Source organism: Cyanistes caeruleus, chromosome 29 (genome assembly GCF_971803275.1).
Source record: "Cyanistes caeruleus chromosome 29, bCyaCae1.hap1.1, whole genome shotgun sequence".
In the NCBI taxonomy this organism is placed as follows: Eukaryota; Metazoa; Chordata; class Aves; order Passeriformes; family Paridae; genus Cyanistes; species Cyanistes caeruleus.
In genome coordinates this window covers 420,523-435,468 of record NC_141729.1, presented here as the reverse complement: position 1 = coordinate 435,468, position 14,946 = coordinate 420,523, and the positions used below count along the sequence as shown (strand labels likewise).

The 14,946-nt window shown below is 56.2% G+C and overlaps 2 protein-coding genes across 11 annotated transcripts; both read left to right on the top strand.

The window, feature by feature from the left end:
• Positions 1-32: 32 nt before the first annotated feature.
• LOC111938846 (disintegrin and metalloproteinase domain-containing protein 32-like) lies at positions 33-7,563 on the top strand. Of its 8 annotated transcripts, none has more exons than XM_023940768.2 (19): positions 33-295; positions 533-594; positions 741-819; positions 945-1,021; positions 1,179-1,350; positions 1,531-1,596; positions 1,846-1,917; positions 2,537-2,703; positions 3,136-3,217; positions 3,372-3,508; positions 4,094-4,271; positions 4,641-4,730; positions 5,055-5,253; positions 5,675-5,783; positions 6,063-6,246; positions 6,562-6,642; positions 6,725-6,836; positions 6,914-7,067; positions 7,240-7,436. In XM_023940768.2, the coding sequence occupies exons 1-19, from the start codon at positions 62-64 to the stop codon at positions 7,412-7,414; spliced, it is 2,430 nt and encodes an 809-aa protein (XP_023796536.2). In that variant the 5' UTR covers positions 33-61; the 3' UTR covers positions 7,415-7,436. The 8 variants fall into 8 exon arrangements, with proteins under 8 accessions (XP_023796536.2, XP_023796534.2, XP_023796535.2 ...); XM_023940766.2 differs by having other exon boundaries at positions 46-295; positions 6,895-7,067; positions 7,240-7,563; XM_023940767.2 differs by having other exon boundaries at positions 47-295; positions 6,881-7,067.
• On the top strand, positions 7,563-14,726 carry LOC111938853 (indoleamine 2,3-dioxygenase 2). Of its 3 annotated transcripts, none has more exons than XM_023940778.2 (10): positions 7,563-8,102; positions 9,051-9,146; positions 9,722-9,841; positions 10,021-10,139; positions 10,459-10,473; positions 10,869-10,968; positions 11,177-11,294; positions 11,386-11,437; positions 13,183-13,331; positions 13,956-14,726. In XM_023940778.2, the coding sequence occupies exons 1-10, from the start codon at positions 7,809-7,811 to the stop codon at positions 14,324-14,326; spliced, it is 1,434 nt and encodes a 477-aa protein (XP_023796546.1). In that variant the 5' UTR covers positions 7,563-7,808; the 3' UTR covers positions 14,327-14,726. The 3 variants fall into 3 exon arrangements, with proteins under 3 accessions (XP_023796546.1, XP_023796545.1, XP_023796549.1); XM_023940777.2 differs by lacking the exon at positions 7,563-8,102 and adding an exon at positions 8,296-8,550; XM_023940781.2 differs by lacking the exon at positions 7,563-8,102 and having other exon boundaries at positions 9,065-9,146; positions 9,708-9,841.
• The last annotated feature ends 220 nt before the right edge of the window (positions 14,727-14,946 follow it).

Genomic DNA, 14,946 nt, shown 5'->3' with positions numbered 1-14,946 from the left:
TTTTGGGGAGGGAGGGGCTGTTGCTGCTGGGGCAGTTCGTGTGGGGCAGTTACTGGTGGCCATGGGGCCGTTACTGGCCTGCCCGGGGTCCCTGTGTGCTATGCCAGCGCTGCTGCTCCTGCTGCTTCTGCAGCTGCTGCACGAGGCTGGGCAGGGCCCCCGTGTGCCTCCCACCCACCGGGCCTGGGCTCAGCCATGGGGGGCTCTGTCCCCTGTGCCTGGCCAGCTTTGGTCCCAGATCACAGTCCCACAGCGGCTGGGGGCCAGCACCAGAGGAGGGGCGAGGCTGAAGCAGGCATGGTGCCAGGGGTGCCGGGGGGGCTGGGAGCGGGGAGGGCAAAGTGAGGTCTTCAGCTGCAGAAGGGGGCTGGGGGAGTGCAGATGTGGCAGCAGCTGTAACAATGTCACCACAGCAAGCTGCTAGAACCCTGGTGCTCCCCCTTTGCTGTTCACAGCCGGCCTCGCTTGGATCGTGCTATTTCCAACTCCCTGTTCCCAATTCTCCCCCTCTCTGCTTTTCTGTGTGCACAAGGATGCAGTGTCCTACATGCTGAGGATTGAGGGGAGGCCATACACCATCCACCTGCAGGAGCAGTGAGTTGACCCTGACATTGCCCTCACTGACAGCAGCTGCCCTGCTTCCTCGTGGCTGCAGGACCAGCAAGAAGCTCGAGAAGCTCTGGGTGATGGATGATGGTAATGGTGCTTACAGCACCTCACTTTGCACCTCTCTCTTGCAGTGCCTTTTTATCTGATGGTTTCCAGACTTACGTGTCCAGCGAGCAGGGGTCTTTGCAGGCTGATTCTGCCCACGTTGAGGTAACCTGGCCTTGCTTTGGGCTGTCTGTGCTTTCAGTGTCTCTACCCAAGGCAGCTGGTCCAGCTGGGTAGGGGATTGTCATCCCAGCCATGGAAGGGATTCCCTGTGCTCTGTCACGTCCTAGGGAGGCTGTCACTACTGGGGGTACATCGATGGCTTCCCTGGCTCGGCTGTGACCCTCAGCACCTGCTCGGGGCTCAGGTAAAGTTCCAGCCCTGGCCTTGTGCTGCCCTCCCTGTGGCCACTTGCCTGGCCTTTGCCACGGGGGCCAGGGGTGCCCTGGCAGCCTGGCCTGCAGCAGCTGCTGCTGGGGCAGCTCTGCAGTGCCCGGAGCAAGCGGCCAGTGCTGCCTTGGCAGGGGTTTGCTGCAGTTTGAGAATGTGAGCTACGAGATCCAGCCCCTGGGCTACTCCCCTGCCTTCCAGCACATGTTGTATCGAATGAGTGAGGAGCAGAGGGCAGAGGCCCTCCCAGCCCACAGCCCCCAGAAAGGAGGGGAGATGTTGGACAAGGCCCACGGGGAGGATGAGGTGAGCGGTGCCTGTTTGTCAGAGCTGCTGCTGTCCCTGTCCTGTGACAGGGGTCTGGTTCTGCTTTGGCCAGACACTGGGACACAAACTTGGAAGGGACACTTGAGAAGCACAGCCAGCAGCAGCAGTGAGGTGACCAGAGAATGCAGAATCTACTTTGAAGCCCATTTTCTCTTTTAGCCCCTCTCGGCCGCTGCACAATCTCTCAAATACCTCACGGTCTACGTGGTTTTGGACAAGGCTTTGGTAAGTCCATGCTAGCCACTTTTTCCTTGTCTTTGCCTGACTTCTGTGAGCATGGAAATGGTAACATTTCCCAGCTTTTACATGGATTTGTTTTCTGCTTTGAGAAGTTACGCATTCCGTGGATTTTGTAGGAAAAAAGGAACATGAATTTGTAGCTCATGTCTCAATCATTTCAGTGTTCCAACATTGTCATGCTTCACCCTGGTAAGCAGCTTGTCCACCCCTGTGTCTTCTTGGGTTGTTTTTCAGTACAACTATATGGGATCAGACCCAAATGCTGCGACACAGAAAGTAATCCAGGCCTTCAATTTAATCAACAATGTGAGTTTTTAAGTCTGGTTTGTACTACAGTGGATGGGGGACGAGGGGGATGTTGATGTTAGCAGTGGACACCTCTCTTCTAGGTGCATTTAAGTTTAGGAGGATGTTATGTAAAAAATTCCATGTTTCCTGAGAAGGCTTTTCCTCAGACATGTCAGTGTGCCACAAAAGAACATCTTTCCCTGTGTGATGGCCACGTCTTGTGCAGATGTACAGACAAACAGGCAATGTGCCTTAGGGCAGCCAGACCCCCCTGCATTTTGAGGACTCCTGGGTTGCTTCCCTCCCTGATCTCACTGGTCCCATTAACCTGCTTAACTCTCAGGTGCTTGTAACCAACTTCCAGTCCTGTTCTTTACTCCACTGGTGATCTTATGGTTCACTTGTGTAATGAGAAGTTATTCCCAAAATCTACAACACTTCTTATGAAGTTACTGGACTTTAGCTCAGGCCTCTTGCTGTATCCCTTTATTCTTTAGGGTGTTCATTCTGTATGGCTGCAGATGTCTTTGAGGCACTGACAGCAGCAATTTGCTTTTCCCATGTGTTTACTGTGTGCAGAATCCCTCTGCATGAAGGGAAGGTGTGAGAGCAGAGGTTTCCTCTCTTCTACTTCCAGATGTTTAATCCCCTTAATGTCACCATTGTGCTGTCCTCCCTGGAGCTGTGGGCAGAGGGGGATAAAATATCGACAGCAGGGGATACAGACGATCTTCTACAGAGATTTTTACAGTGGAAACAGCTGTCCCTGGAGCCACAGGCACACAACATTGCTTCTCTCTTAGGGTAAGATAAAGGTTCATTAGTGTTAAAGATTATGTTGTAGCAATTATCAAACCAATGTAAGTTGAAATATAAAGGATTCCTTTGATATATGCTTTTTAAAAAAAATCTGTATTTCCTTAATACAAATTACGTAATTATATTTAATTACTTAAATCCTTAATGTTCTTAAAGTATTTAAAGATGTTCCTCCTAGTGATGCAGCAGCTGCAGTGGTGCCATCCCTTCCTTGCCACCCACCCAGGCTGAGGAGATGGGAAAGGTGGCAGCCCCCAGTCCCTGCCCAGCACCAGGCACCAGCCTCCCACCACACAGACCCTGCCCCAGCTCCCCTGGGGACAGCAGAGCAGTCGGGGGCACCAAGGGGACTTGGGCTATACAGACCCAGCCGAGAGAGCGTCTGTGGCACCAGCAGTGACCACACCTCTGTTCCAGGTACAGGGACCAAGGAGCATTCACGGCTGCAGCGGCTCCAGGAGGGGCATGTGAGAGAGATGCTGCTGCCACAGTGGCCCTGGTATAGTCCCACTTGTCCTCTGCCCATCCCTGAGCTGTGAACCCAGCTGTGGGCAGCAGGATCGGGGCTGGATGGGAGCAGGTGGGAGGATCTGGAGCAGGGATCTCTGCAAGGAACGCTCAGCTCTGGCAGCTGATCTCTCTCCTCCCTGCAGTACCACGGGAACGTGACGCTGGAGTCCTTCTCCATCCTGCTGGCTCAGGGGCTGGGCCGCAGCCTGGGCATGGGCCCGGACAGCTCCCGAGGCTGCGGCTGCCCCGGGCGCGTCTGCACCATGAGCCCAGAGGCGCTGTGAGTTTGTGGGGCTGCAGGGGCTGGGGGGGACAGGGGTGGCTGCAAGGTGTCCCTTGTCAGAGGAGGCCTCTGCAACTGTCATTCCATTGCAAAAAGTACAGCAAATTAGAATCACAGGCTCATGGCATCACTCAGGTCGGAAAAGGCCTCCAAGACCACTGAGTCCAGCCTTTGAGCCACCTTGGCAAGTGGAGCGGAGCACTGAGCACTGTGTCAGCCCTTCCTTGAACGCCTCCGGGGATGGGGCTCCACCGCCTCCCTGGGCAGCAACTCCAGCGCCTGATCACTGTTTCAGTGGAGAAATACCTGCTTTTATGCCTCTAAAAAGTAAAAAATTAATTAATTAAATAGCAAATTAGGGCCCAATTTGACAAAAGAGATTTTTGCTCTCTAAAATTAAGGTCCTTCAGAATTGTTTTTCAATCTCTGTTAATAATGAGCTGTAGATCAGGTGAATTAATAGACCCCTGGGACCATCCTACCCTGTGCCAGTGTCTGGGTGAGCCCTTGACGTGCACAGAGGTTTGGGGAGAGAGGGAGGGTGAGTGTGTAACACACAAGCTGATAACCGCTGTATTTTAGACATTTCAGTGGGGCAAAAGCCTTCAGCAACTGCAGCATCAGGGGCTTTGAGAGCTTCCTGAAGCGGGGCAAAGGCGCCTGCCTCTTCGGCAGCCCCCGGCTGTCCCGCCGGAGCGGAGCCCTGTGCGGCAACGGCGTGGTGGATCCGGGCGAGCAGTGTGACTGCGGCACGGCACAGGTGGGGCCGAACCCCGAACCGGGACCACACCCCGAACCGGGACCAAACCCCGCACTGTGACCGAACCCCGAACCGGGACCACACCCCAAACCGGGACCACACCCCGCACTGTGACCGAACCCCGAAGCGGGGCCGAACCCCGTCCCCGGGCTGCGGGCGGCTGGGGAGGAGGTGCAGAACCCCCGGGAGCCGCAGAGCAGCGGGAGCAGCCCAGGGAGGGATGGCTTTGGGATGGTTCCTGGGTGGCAGCCAGCTGGCGGCAGCCTTGCCCATTTGTTCTGTGGATATTGCACAAGTAAAACGGGAGAGGAGCAGGAGGAGAGGCTCGGGGGTACAACAAAATAAAAGGAGTTTGCCGTGTGTCCCCAGGAATGCCTGAAGAACAGGTGCTGCACTCAAACGTGTAGACTGAAGCCAAGAGCAAGATGTGCCTCCGGGTTGTGTTGTAGGGGTTGTCAGGTAAGACGCATTTTTATAATTATCACAAAATCATAATTTATTTTGGACAAATATGTTCCATATTTGGAATTATGTTCCCATGCTGAGGGATAGAGCCAAAGTTCTTGCTGTGCAATGGGAAAGGTTCCTGGGGTTGGGTTTCCCAGCTCAGCTCGTGGGAAGCCCTGGGGGAGCATTACCGGGACTCTTGTCACCGGCGGTGTCACACATGTGCGGCCACCCCAGCGCCTCAAGAGAGACCCTGGGGCCATGGAAAGAAGGGGCTGTGCGGGCAGGCAGGCGAGGGAGGCTGCAGAGCTCTTCCTCCTCCTCCTCCTCCTCCAGTTCAGGCGGAGGAACGCGGTGTGCCGCCCGGCCGCCGATGCCCAGTGCGACCTGCCCGAGTTCTGTAGCGGCTCCTCCGCCTCCTGTCCCCCCGACGTGTTCATTCAGGATGGGCACGACTGCGGCCATGGCTCTGGCTACTGCTACCAGGGACGCTGCCACTCCTCAGACCTGCAGTGCAAGCGGCTCTACGGGAAAGGTACCAGGCTGTGGTGGCACTGCCGTGCTCAGGGACAGGGACAGGGACAACAGCACGCTGCTCGGTTTGTACCTGTACTCTTCAATGCACCAGCCTTGGTGAGAGTAGGGCACCTGGAGAGAAGGCACAGCTTTAGGAAAGCATTTCAAGTTCTCTTTTGGCTCTAGTTGATAGAGTCCCCCAGTGCTTCACAGATAACAATGGAAAGAACAAAAAGCAAATTATTTTCTGTGGGCAAACTCAGAGAACTTCCACATTTTCTACTCCCCTGCTGATTTCTGAGGTTCAGGACTGCTGGGGGTTTGGGCAGGGATAGGTATGTTTTCTCTAATTAAATTGTGAAAAATTCAGTTGTTAGATACCATAATATATTCCTTCGTGTTCATTTTAGCTGTAACAAATCTTATTGCTAAACTTGTAGAATCAAGGAACGCTCCCATCATCTGTTACGAGGAGATTAACGGGCAGAAGGACAGGTTTGGGCACTGCGGGTTCAAGAGCAAAAACAAGTACCGGCCCTGTACTTGGAGGTATGCTGGGGATGTAAAATGCATGTTTAATTGGGATTGGCCAGTCAAGAGAAGTGTCAGGACTCCAGTTTATGGTGAGATTTGTGAAGCAATAAACACCTCTCTGTGTGTTCTCCTTGATACGGTGTCTCTCCTTATGTCACAGATCCTCCCTTGGCCTTCCCCGTCCTGCTGATGTTTCCTCACCAGATTGTGGTGTTTAATGTTCTGGTGTTCATCAGGCAGGATCTGTGTGTCTGTGTGTGTTTGATACACATCCTGTGCAAATTGGCTTTCCAGGGATCTCAGATGTGGGAAGTTAGTCTGCACGTACCCGTCCCACAAGCCCTTCTCATCGACTGCTGCCGCCGTCATTTACGCCCAAGTGCGGCACCATCTGTGTGTGTCTCTGAACTACCTGAACATACCAGCGTGGCTGGATCCACTTCTGGTTCCCCCAGGGACAAAGTGTGGCTCTGGAAGGGTAAGGAAATATTTCGTAATCATCTGAAATGACAAATAGAAACTGTAAATATTAACAAGATGATAGAAACACTTTTTCCTTGCAGCAGTGTGCTTGATATTTAAAAGCACTGTAAAAACTTGCAAACATTGCATTAAAGGTTTGGTGGGGTGTGAGCACTAAACATGACCTGGCCCCAGGGCAGAACTGTGGCTCCTTTGTCTTTTTTATTTATTGTTTTTTAAGTAGTGTGTTTTCCTTTGGGCCATAGCCCGATGCACTGAGTGCTGTTTGGGTGAGGCAGTGCTGGGCTGGAGCTGCCATGGTTTTTCCCAGGTGTGTATAAACAACACATGTCACCCGCTCTCGGAGCTGAAAAACAACTGTGACAGCAAAACAAACTGCCACGGCCACGGCGTGAGTGCCACGGGGCTGGGGACAGGCAGCACGGGGTGCAGGGCTCGCTGCACACCCCTGTACCCTCCCCTGGGCCTTGCAGGTGTGCAACAACAAGGGCAATTGCCACTGCTACCCGGGCTGGCAGCCCCCCGACTGCCACAGGAGGGGCTCACGCCGCGGGGGCAGCAAGGACAGCGGCCTGCAGCTGACAGGTGAGTGTGGGCAGCCCCAGGCACGGCACGGGCAGGGCTGGCAGCACCCCGTGCCCAGCTGGGCTGTGTCCTGCCAGGCCCACACCGAGTACTGGAGGATGGGGAGATGGCCTGGCTGGTGCTGGGCTCCAGCCTCGTCCTGCTCGTGCTCACCGCGGCCCTGGGGCTCGGCCTGTGGCGGCAGTGGGCGCCGGGCCTGTGCCACAGGGAGCAGCCGCCGGCCGTGGAGCGGTGAGTGCAGACCCCGGGGTCCCTGGCGTATGCAGGGGGTGGGAGAGGGCTGAGGGGATCCCTGCAGAGGGGAGGGAAGGGAGGCAAGGTGATTCCCATGGGGACACGGTGACCTCAGGCTGAGGCACTGAGTCAAGTCAGGGCCAAGGCACCACTGCAGGTCCCCCCACAGCACCATCCAGGACACGAACAGGGAGCTGGAGCCGGACCTGGAGATAAACCTGGAGCCGGACCCAGAGCTGGCCCTGGAGCTGCAGACCGACCTAGAGCGAGAGCCAGACCTAGAGATGAAGACAGGCATGGACCCAGCAGCAGAGCCAGCGCTGGGGCAGCACCACGGGCGCTAATTAAAGCTGTTGGCAAAGCTGGTGTCATGGTGTCATGGCCCTGTGGTTTTATGCTTCTATTATTTGTGTTTTTTGTCAGAGTTAATCCTGCTCTTGGGGCCTAGGGGCCACAGCTGCTGAGATTGTCCCCTTTTCTCTGTGGGCACATGGGATTTGCCCATCTGTGAGGGCTGTGAAGCTGCCTGATGCTGGGGACTATTCGGCAGGGACAGCTTGGGTGCTGTGGCTGCCTCTGAAGCGGACCAGTGGATGTGTGTGGCTCCTGGCCCCCTGCTCAGAGCTGGGGACCAGGGAAGGCCACTGCCCCGTGTGGTGGCCGTGGTGCCGGTGTCACCTCTGTTTTGCACGTGAAGTGCACATTTCCTGCAGTGCCTATGGACCTGCACCCACAGAGATGTCAGTCCTGCTGTTTGTACCCCTGGCCCTTCCCCTCCCATGCACTCACAGTGCCTCCAGCCCCAGCCCTCTCAGGGCTGCCTTTCCCTGCTGTTTGGGAAGGCCCTTCTCAGAGCACCCTGCTGACCCCTGCTCTGGTGCTGGGACCCCAGCGGCAGCCCCAGTGACCCCAGCACCATGGGGAAAGCAGCAGCATCCACTGTGTTTTGTGCATCTCTGGCCAGGTACCAGCATGAGCTTGCCAGCATCGAGCACCCCCGAGCTGGAAGGTTGGCTCCTGCCTGACAGTCAGGTCAGCAGCCCACTGCACACAGGTTTGGCATTGCCAGGGTGGTGGAGATCAGGAGATCAGGATGCAGGGACCATCCCAGGGGAGCGTGACAGCCCCTCAGGGCTGCCCTGGGACGAGTCAGCTCAGAGCCCCTGGGGTCCAACCAAGGCTTTCCCATGGGTGGATGCCCACGGGGGACAGAGTTTAAGTTTGCTCCACAACAAAGCCTTATCAGCAACCTTTAGCCGTGTTTGCTCAGACCCTCCGGCCATTGGGTAGCCAGGCCCGACCCCCAGGACAAGGTACTGCTGCTGGCTCAGCACATGCTGCCAGCGGGGTGGCCAGGCCAGAGCACAGCCAGTGTCCAGCAATGCAGGCCAGCGGTGACACCAAGGAGCCCCCGCTGCCTCTGGCACTGAGCAGGTTTCAGGTCTCCGAGGAGTTTGGCTTCCTGCTTCCCGACCCTCTGGTAGGAGCTGGCTGTGCCTCCCCGGCCACACGCCACAGGAAAATAGAGGGGTTGGTGAGCAGCTTTCTGGGGGAGCTTTGGTTTAGCATTTTGCTGTAACACTTGACAAAGAACAATGAGGAAGGCAGGTGCTGTTTTGGCAGTTTCATAGGACAAACCCCTACCCTTTAAAATGATGGAAGTGGCTGCAGCAAGCAGCACAGAGGAGAGGTGAAGGAGCTCTGCCATTTACACACCGGCCTTGGCGCTAGAGGATTTTGGGGAGTGCAAGAAGGGCAAGTCTGTGTCCAAAGTGGGGCTATTTATTACAGGCCTGGATCCACAGTGGGACTGGGTGGGGACAGACAGATTGTGTTCACCATCCATTAATTTGTGACCACACAGGCTCATCTTACAGGAGGGGGGAGCAGACACAAGCCCTCAGCAGCAGCGTGTGAGGCTGGGTGGGTGCTGGGAGCCTGGGCACATTCACAGCCCTCTCTCTGCCTCTCCCCACCAAGACAGAGCTGCCAGCACCCTACGGGCCCTGGATGGACATCGCCCGTGAGCTGCCCCAGCTGATCGCCAGCCATCAGCTCCGCTCACGCGTTCGCCAGGTACGGTGTTCTCCTTCCTGCCTCCAGAGCTCTCTCAAACCTTGGACTGACACTGCAGTGTCTGGAAAATGTGCAAAAACAACCCAGCAGCACAAATGTGTGCTGAGCCAGGACTGACACCAGGTGACAGCAAAGTCTTAACATTGGCACAGAAATAACTCCCTCAGCAGATCCAAGTGCTCAGCAGCCAGCAAGGGCTGGAGCAGGACCCCTCTAGGTGTCACAAGAACCATGTCACATCCCAGCCACCCTCCCTGCCAAAGGAGCACTGGTGCTCCATCAGCTTCCAGTCAGGCTTGATCCTTTCAGCATGCAGGGATCAGCTGCTCCCATGGGCATCCCAGAAACCAGGAGGAGGGACTCCTTTTTGAGGAAAATCCTGTGGATTACTGTCCCTCCGCACAAACCAGGAATGGTGCAGAGGGAGCACATCCTGCAGAGCGGGTGGGAAGGAGGCTTAAAGGCAGGGGAGAAGCACTAGGAGGGTTCCCCCCGGCTGGCAGGGCAGCCCATCCGAGACAGGGGCCTTGGCACTGGCTGGCTCTGCTCCTTGCTCCCAAGGGTTTCCCTGGCAGATGCCGCAGCTGAGCTCCCAGCACCTCCGAGGACGTGAGGAGCTGCACTTGGCACACCTGGTGCTCAGCTTCATCACCATGGGCTACGTCTGGCAGGAGGGAGAAGAGGGCACCGTGCAGGTAAAGGCAAGGTAAAGCAGGTTCACCTGCTCCTTGGGGTCTGGGAGCTGATGCTGCTCCCTTAGAACTTATCCCAAGGGAGCAAAGTCCCTTTCCTGTGGCTGCAGCAGGAGAGTGCCTGCTCCTGCCTGGCACCTTCCTGCAGCCTGACAACACCCCCTGTGCTTTGTGCCACTCAGGTCCTGCCCCGAAATCTCGCCGTCCCCTACTGGGAGGTGTCACAGGCCCTGGGGCTCCCGCCCATCCTCAGCCACGCAGACTTTGTGTTGGCCAACTGGAGGAGGAAGGACCCCAACGGGTAAATGGGCAAATGCCAGCGGACAAAGCACGGTTCTTCCTGTGGCTGGGCAGCAGTGATGCTGGTGTTGGGGACAGGCTGTCCCCAGACTGCTCCTGTTCTGCCAAAAACCCCTTGAATCCCACCTTTCCTGGGGTTGGCCTCATGGGTGTGGACGCAGGAACTCTGTGGGGACATGGGTGTCTCTGGGAGCAGCCCCTGGGGCAGCTCCTCTGTTCCCTGCAGAGCACAGACCATCACTAGAACAATTTATAATCTCTCTCTCTTTCCCTCTTTCATTTCCTTGTGCATTTGTTTGCCATAACTGAAATGTCTTCAGGCCTCTGGAAATTGAGTAAGTAGTTAATGCTCATTTATTTTCTAACGGTGTTGGTTTTGTTTGGATTGGCTCAGCGCTCCAGCACTGCTTGGGATCAACCTCTCTTGATGTGTGCACACATGAGCAGTGTTTGTCACACAGGTGCCACTGCCACGATAGCAAAGGGACTGGGCAGAGCCACTGGCTTCTCTGGCTGCACACAGCCAGTGGCCACAGGCCATGGGGGGGCCATGGGGAGGATGGCAGGGCCCCCTAAACCAGAGCAGTCCTGCTCCCCTTTCACTCTGTGCCAGCTCCTCTCTGCACAGGGTGCAGAGAAGAGGCTCTGGAGTCTGGGATGGTTTTCCACAGTGGGTAGGGAAATCCCGAGCTGCCACCCTCCAATCCTTCTCCTTGGCCCCTTTGTGCAGGAACCTGGACACGATCATCACCTTGCCTGGCGGAGAGAGCCTGCAGGGCTTCATCCTTGTCACCCTGCTTGTTGAGAAGGCAGCTGTGCCTGGCATTAAGGTGGGTACTGCTGTGTGTTGGGGCTCTCTGCTTACCTGCACTGTAAAGTGCCTGGGGTGCACCCACAAGGTGTTCCTATCCCCTGAACCTGGGCTGGGGAAGGGGCAGAGCTGGCATGGGTGGCACCAAATGTCCACAACCACTGCACACAGACATCCTACCCATCCCACCCCTTTGTGACCTGGTGCTGTCCCTCCTCCCCTCGCAGGCAATCAGCCGGGCCCTTGGTGCCATCCTGCAGTGTGATGAGGAGACCCTGCACAGAGCTCTGGAGGAGCTGGCAGGGGCCATCAAGGCCATGAGAGAGGCGCTGAGGCAGATGCATGGTGAGAGCAGCTGGTGCCTGTGCATGCTGCAGCTCATCACATGCATTGGTGCAACTGCCCATCACCTCTAATCTGACTGACTTCCTCCTAGACCATGTGGATCCAGAAGTGTTCTACTCTGAGATCCGGATCTTCCTCTCTGGGTAAGTGCAGCCTGTTTCCCTTCAGAGCCACCGTGCTAGCTCCCAGGGCTGGGGGGAGCTGGGAATGTGCAGGGAAGGGGCAGCACAGATGGGATATGGAGTTCCCCAGGGCAGGGTAGGGTCCAGCTTGTGTCTGGCAGTAGAGCATCATGATCCTGTCCCTCAGGAATTCCTAGGCACTGGATCAGTTGGGGAGGGACTGTGCCCAAGGGCTGGGGTCTGCCTCCCTCCAGCTTGTCTGCATCCAATGCTGCAGCTCAGCCCTGACAGCCCTGACAGCCCTGACAGCCAGAATTGTGCACAAATTAATCTTTCCTGCTCTTGGCCCAATAGTTTTGACAGGAGAGGAGGAATTTCTGTTTACTTCCACACTGTGTACGCAAAGCTCCAAAGCTGAGCAGAGGCTCTTCTCACTGTGTGGGAAAACATCCATAACAATCCTCCTGCTGCTGCTGTGTTACAATTCTGTCAGTTGAAAAAAAGAAAATCCCCCCCAAATACTGAAAACACTGTTTGGGCAAGGCAGAACCACGGCCCCAAGAGCCCAGCACAGCTCATTCACCATCCCTCAGCATCCCTGTGGGGCTGCAGCATCTGCAGACTCTAGGTCTGGGGCTTCTCAGGGGGGTTCTATTTTTATTTCTCTCCATCACATCTCAGCATTCCCAAGTAAAAAGCTCCATGCACCGTGTTTAAGCTTCTCTCATTCTTTATGCAAACTGACCTTGTCTCGATGGTCATCAGCTTAGGAAAACATGCCTTTTAAATTCCCTTCTGCTTATAAGAACTTCCCACTAGTAGAGGTTACTATAAATACAATCCTGGGAGAACTAAAAATACTCTGGTATTTGATAATGAATCTATTTTCTCTGCAGTTTGTGTAAAATCTATTCCTGTAGCCCAACAGACACTGCAGCCAGTACCTAAAGCCTCATGGAATGGTGCATTCTGCTAAGGTCAACAGATGCATATTTGTGCCAGGCACTTTACCTCCCTGAAATCATAACAGATCTCCATTTGGGTGTAACTTCTCCATTTCGGCACAAGGGGGGCCGACAGGATCTGAGTGCAGGGTGTGTGTGGGAGGCACCAGCAGTGCTGGCTCTCAACCAGCAGCTTCAGAGAGACGAAATCCCATCCTTGCCTTGTTATCTACAGAGATAAATAGAGGCGGGCTGGCCTGACCTCTTTATAGCTTTTAAATGCCTTTCAAAAGACATCATCTTGAGTAGTAAGAACAAAGGAAAATCCAAACTCTGGGGGCTCAGAGGAGTGTTTGGGTGACTACCTGCTTCTCTGAATGGCTGCTGCCATTCAGGGAATTGATGTAAAGTGCCACTATTGCCCAGACAAGTGCCCCTTCCTCTCTCACACACCTAAGGCAGCTCTGCTTGCAAAAACCTTCCCAAAGTGGAGCAGGAGGTGCAGCCAGGCAGGGCAATGTGAGTCAGCACCCTGCCACAGGGTGCTCAGCAGGGCATGGCGACCCCAGAGAACGTTCTGGCAGAGGAAAATTAAGGATGTCTCCTCACACCCATGGCCTCACTGTGTGTTTTGGCACAGTGTTTGATTTCCAAGTTTATCTCCTGTGTGAGGAGGGCTGACATGGCTGAGTTGGAGGATGAGCTCCATGGGCTGGGCCAGGAAAGTTTTGCTCAGTCTTGCCAGCCCAAGGTCCCTTCTCACAGGCCCCTGTCCCCAGCCCCATGGCTGCTGCCTGCCTGACTGCCGTGTCTCCTGCTCAGCTGGAAGGACAACCCTGCCATGCCGCACGGGCTCATCTACGAGGGGGTGTCCCCGGAGCCCTTGGCGTACTCGGGGGGCAGCGCGGCGCAGAGCTCGGTCCTGCACGCCTTCGATGAGCTCCTGGGGATCTGCCACCGCCAGGACAGTGGTGAGCCATGAGCTTCTCCTTTTCCAGAGCAAGTGAGGGGCAGGGGAAGAGATGAGCCAGAGCGCTTCCCGTGACTGTGCCAGCTCTGTCAGGCAGGACACGTGCCCGTTGCAGACCCTGGCTGGGACCAGGGAGGAAGGTTATAAATGTGGCTTCGGCAGGTGCTTCCTCACCACCATAAATTCACAAAAGCACACATTTGGCTTCTTGCATGTCAGCTTTTTGCTGAGGTTCTCTATGGGCCCAGAGATGAGGGAGCAGAGCATGCAGGCATCCTGCCAGTAAGAGGCCATTCATAAAGCTCCACGTTAGTCCATCCAACAACAGAAATATTTACCAGAAATTAGCAAAAACACTTTACTAACAAAAAAAACTCCAAACCAACAGGCTGGGAGCAGGGCTAAACTCTGCCTTTTAGGGTTAGCACCAGCCTCAACAGAGCACTGACCTAATATGGGTTTTGTTTCTCAGTTTGGAGGCAGAGCAGAGGAGGCTGTGCAGGCTGTCAGGGGTCCCTGCAAACTGTGCCAGCACCACAGCTCCAGGCCAGCTTCTCTCCTAGAGGTTCAGGGCCTTTAATCCACTTACCCACAACTCATTCCTTCCTTTGCTGCTGTCTTGCAGCTGCCTTCCTGCACAGGATGAGAGACTACATGCCCCCGCCCCACAGAGCGTTTGTGGAGGAGGTCCGGGGTGCCGTGTCCCTGAAGCAGCATGTGCTGTCCTCGGGGGATGCTCGGCTCCGAGCCGCCTTCAATCGCTGCGTGTCTGCGCTGACAGACTTCAGGTCCTACCACATCAGCATCGTCACCAAGTACATCTCCACCGCGGCGGCCAAAGCCAGGGCCAGGCGGGCACAGCCGAGTGCCAGCGCCGGCCCCGCGGTGGGGAAGCCCCCGTCTGCCCTGGAGGCTAAAGGAACCGGCGGGTCCCACATCTTCAGCTTCCTGAAGAGCATCAGGGACACCACCAGGGAGGGGATGATAAGTGCCTGACCTAGCCCGAGGGCTGCCCAAAGCGGGGCGCAGGAGGCCAAGGGGCTTTGGTGTCTGATCCAAGCTCCAAAACCTCGCATCAGCATCAGCATCACCTTCCCACCCTGTGCACGTCTGGGACATGAGGGCTGCTGAGAGAGAGCGCTGCTGCCTCCCCCAGCAGGCACTCAGCGAGCTCAGCATCCTCCCCTGCCACCGGCATGGGCACAGTGTCCTCCTGTGGAACCGGCGATCACACATCAGCCCCGGCTCCCAGGGGAGAGCTATTCCCTCCCAGCCCCGCTTCACCCCCGCTCCGCCGGGCGGGGCCGCAGCTCCGGTACACACGGGTGGGTTACACGGACGAATAAAGCGGCGATTCCCGACCCAGCCGACAGGCAGGGCCTGTGTCCGTCACCAACTCGCAGCTTCTCCATCACCAGGTGGCGGCAGAAAACCGCGTTCGGCTGCGACGCGGAGCGGGCTGGGGAGCTGGGCACGGGTGGGGAGAGCAGAGAGAGAGGGGATGGGGAGCTGGGCACGGGTGGGGAGAGCAGAGAGAGAGGGGATGGGGAGCTGGGCACGGGTGGGGAGAGCAGAGAGAGAGGGGATGGGGAGCTGGGCACGGGTGGGGAGAGCAG

Coding starts and splice junctions, on each gene's coding strand:
- LOC111938846 (XM_023940766.2), top strand. CDS start 62: ATGGGGCCGTTACTGGCCTGCCCGGGGTCCCTGTGTGCTATGCCAGCG. Junction 3,509..4,093: donor ACCATGAGCCCAGAGGCGCT/GTGAGTTTGTGG, acceptor GCTGTATTTTAG/ACATTTCAGTGGGGCAAAAG. Junction 6,837..6,894: donor CAGCGGCCTGCAGCTGACAG/GTGAGTGTGGGC, acceptor CCCCGTGCCCAG/CTGGGCTGTGTCCTGCCAGG.
- LOC111938853 (XM_023940778.2), top strand. CDS start 7,809: ATGTCAGTCCTGCTGTTTGTACCCCTGGCCCTTCCCCTCCCATGCACT. Junction 9,842..10,020: donor GAGAAGAGGGCACCGTGCAG/GTAAAGGCAAGG, acceptor TGTGCCACTCAG/GTCCTGCCCCGAAATCTCGC. Junction 10,969..11,176: donor CAGCTGTGCCTGGCATTAAG/GTGGGTACTGCT, acceptor CTCCCCTCGCAG/GCAATCAGCCGGGCCCTTGG.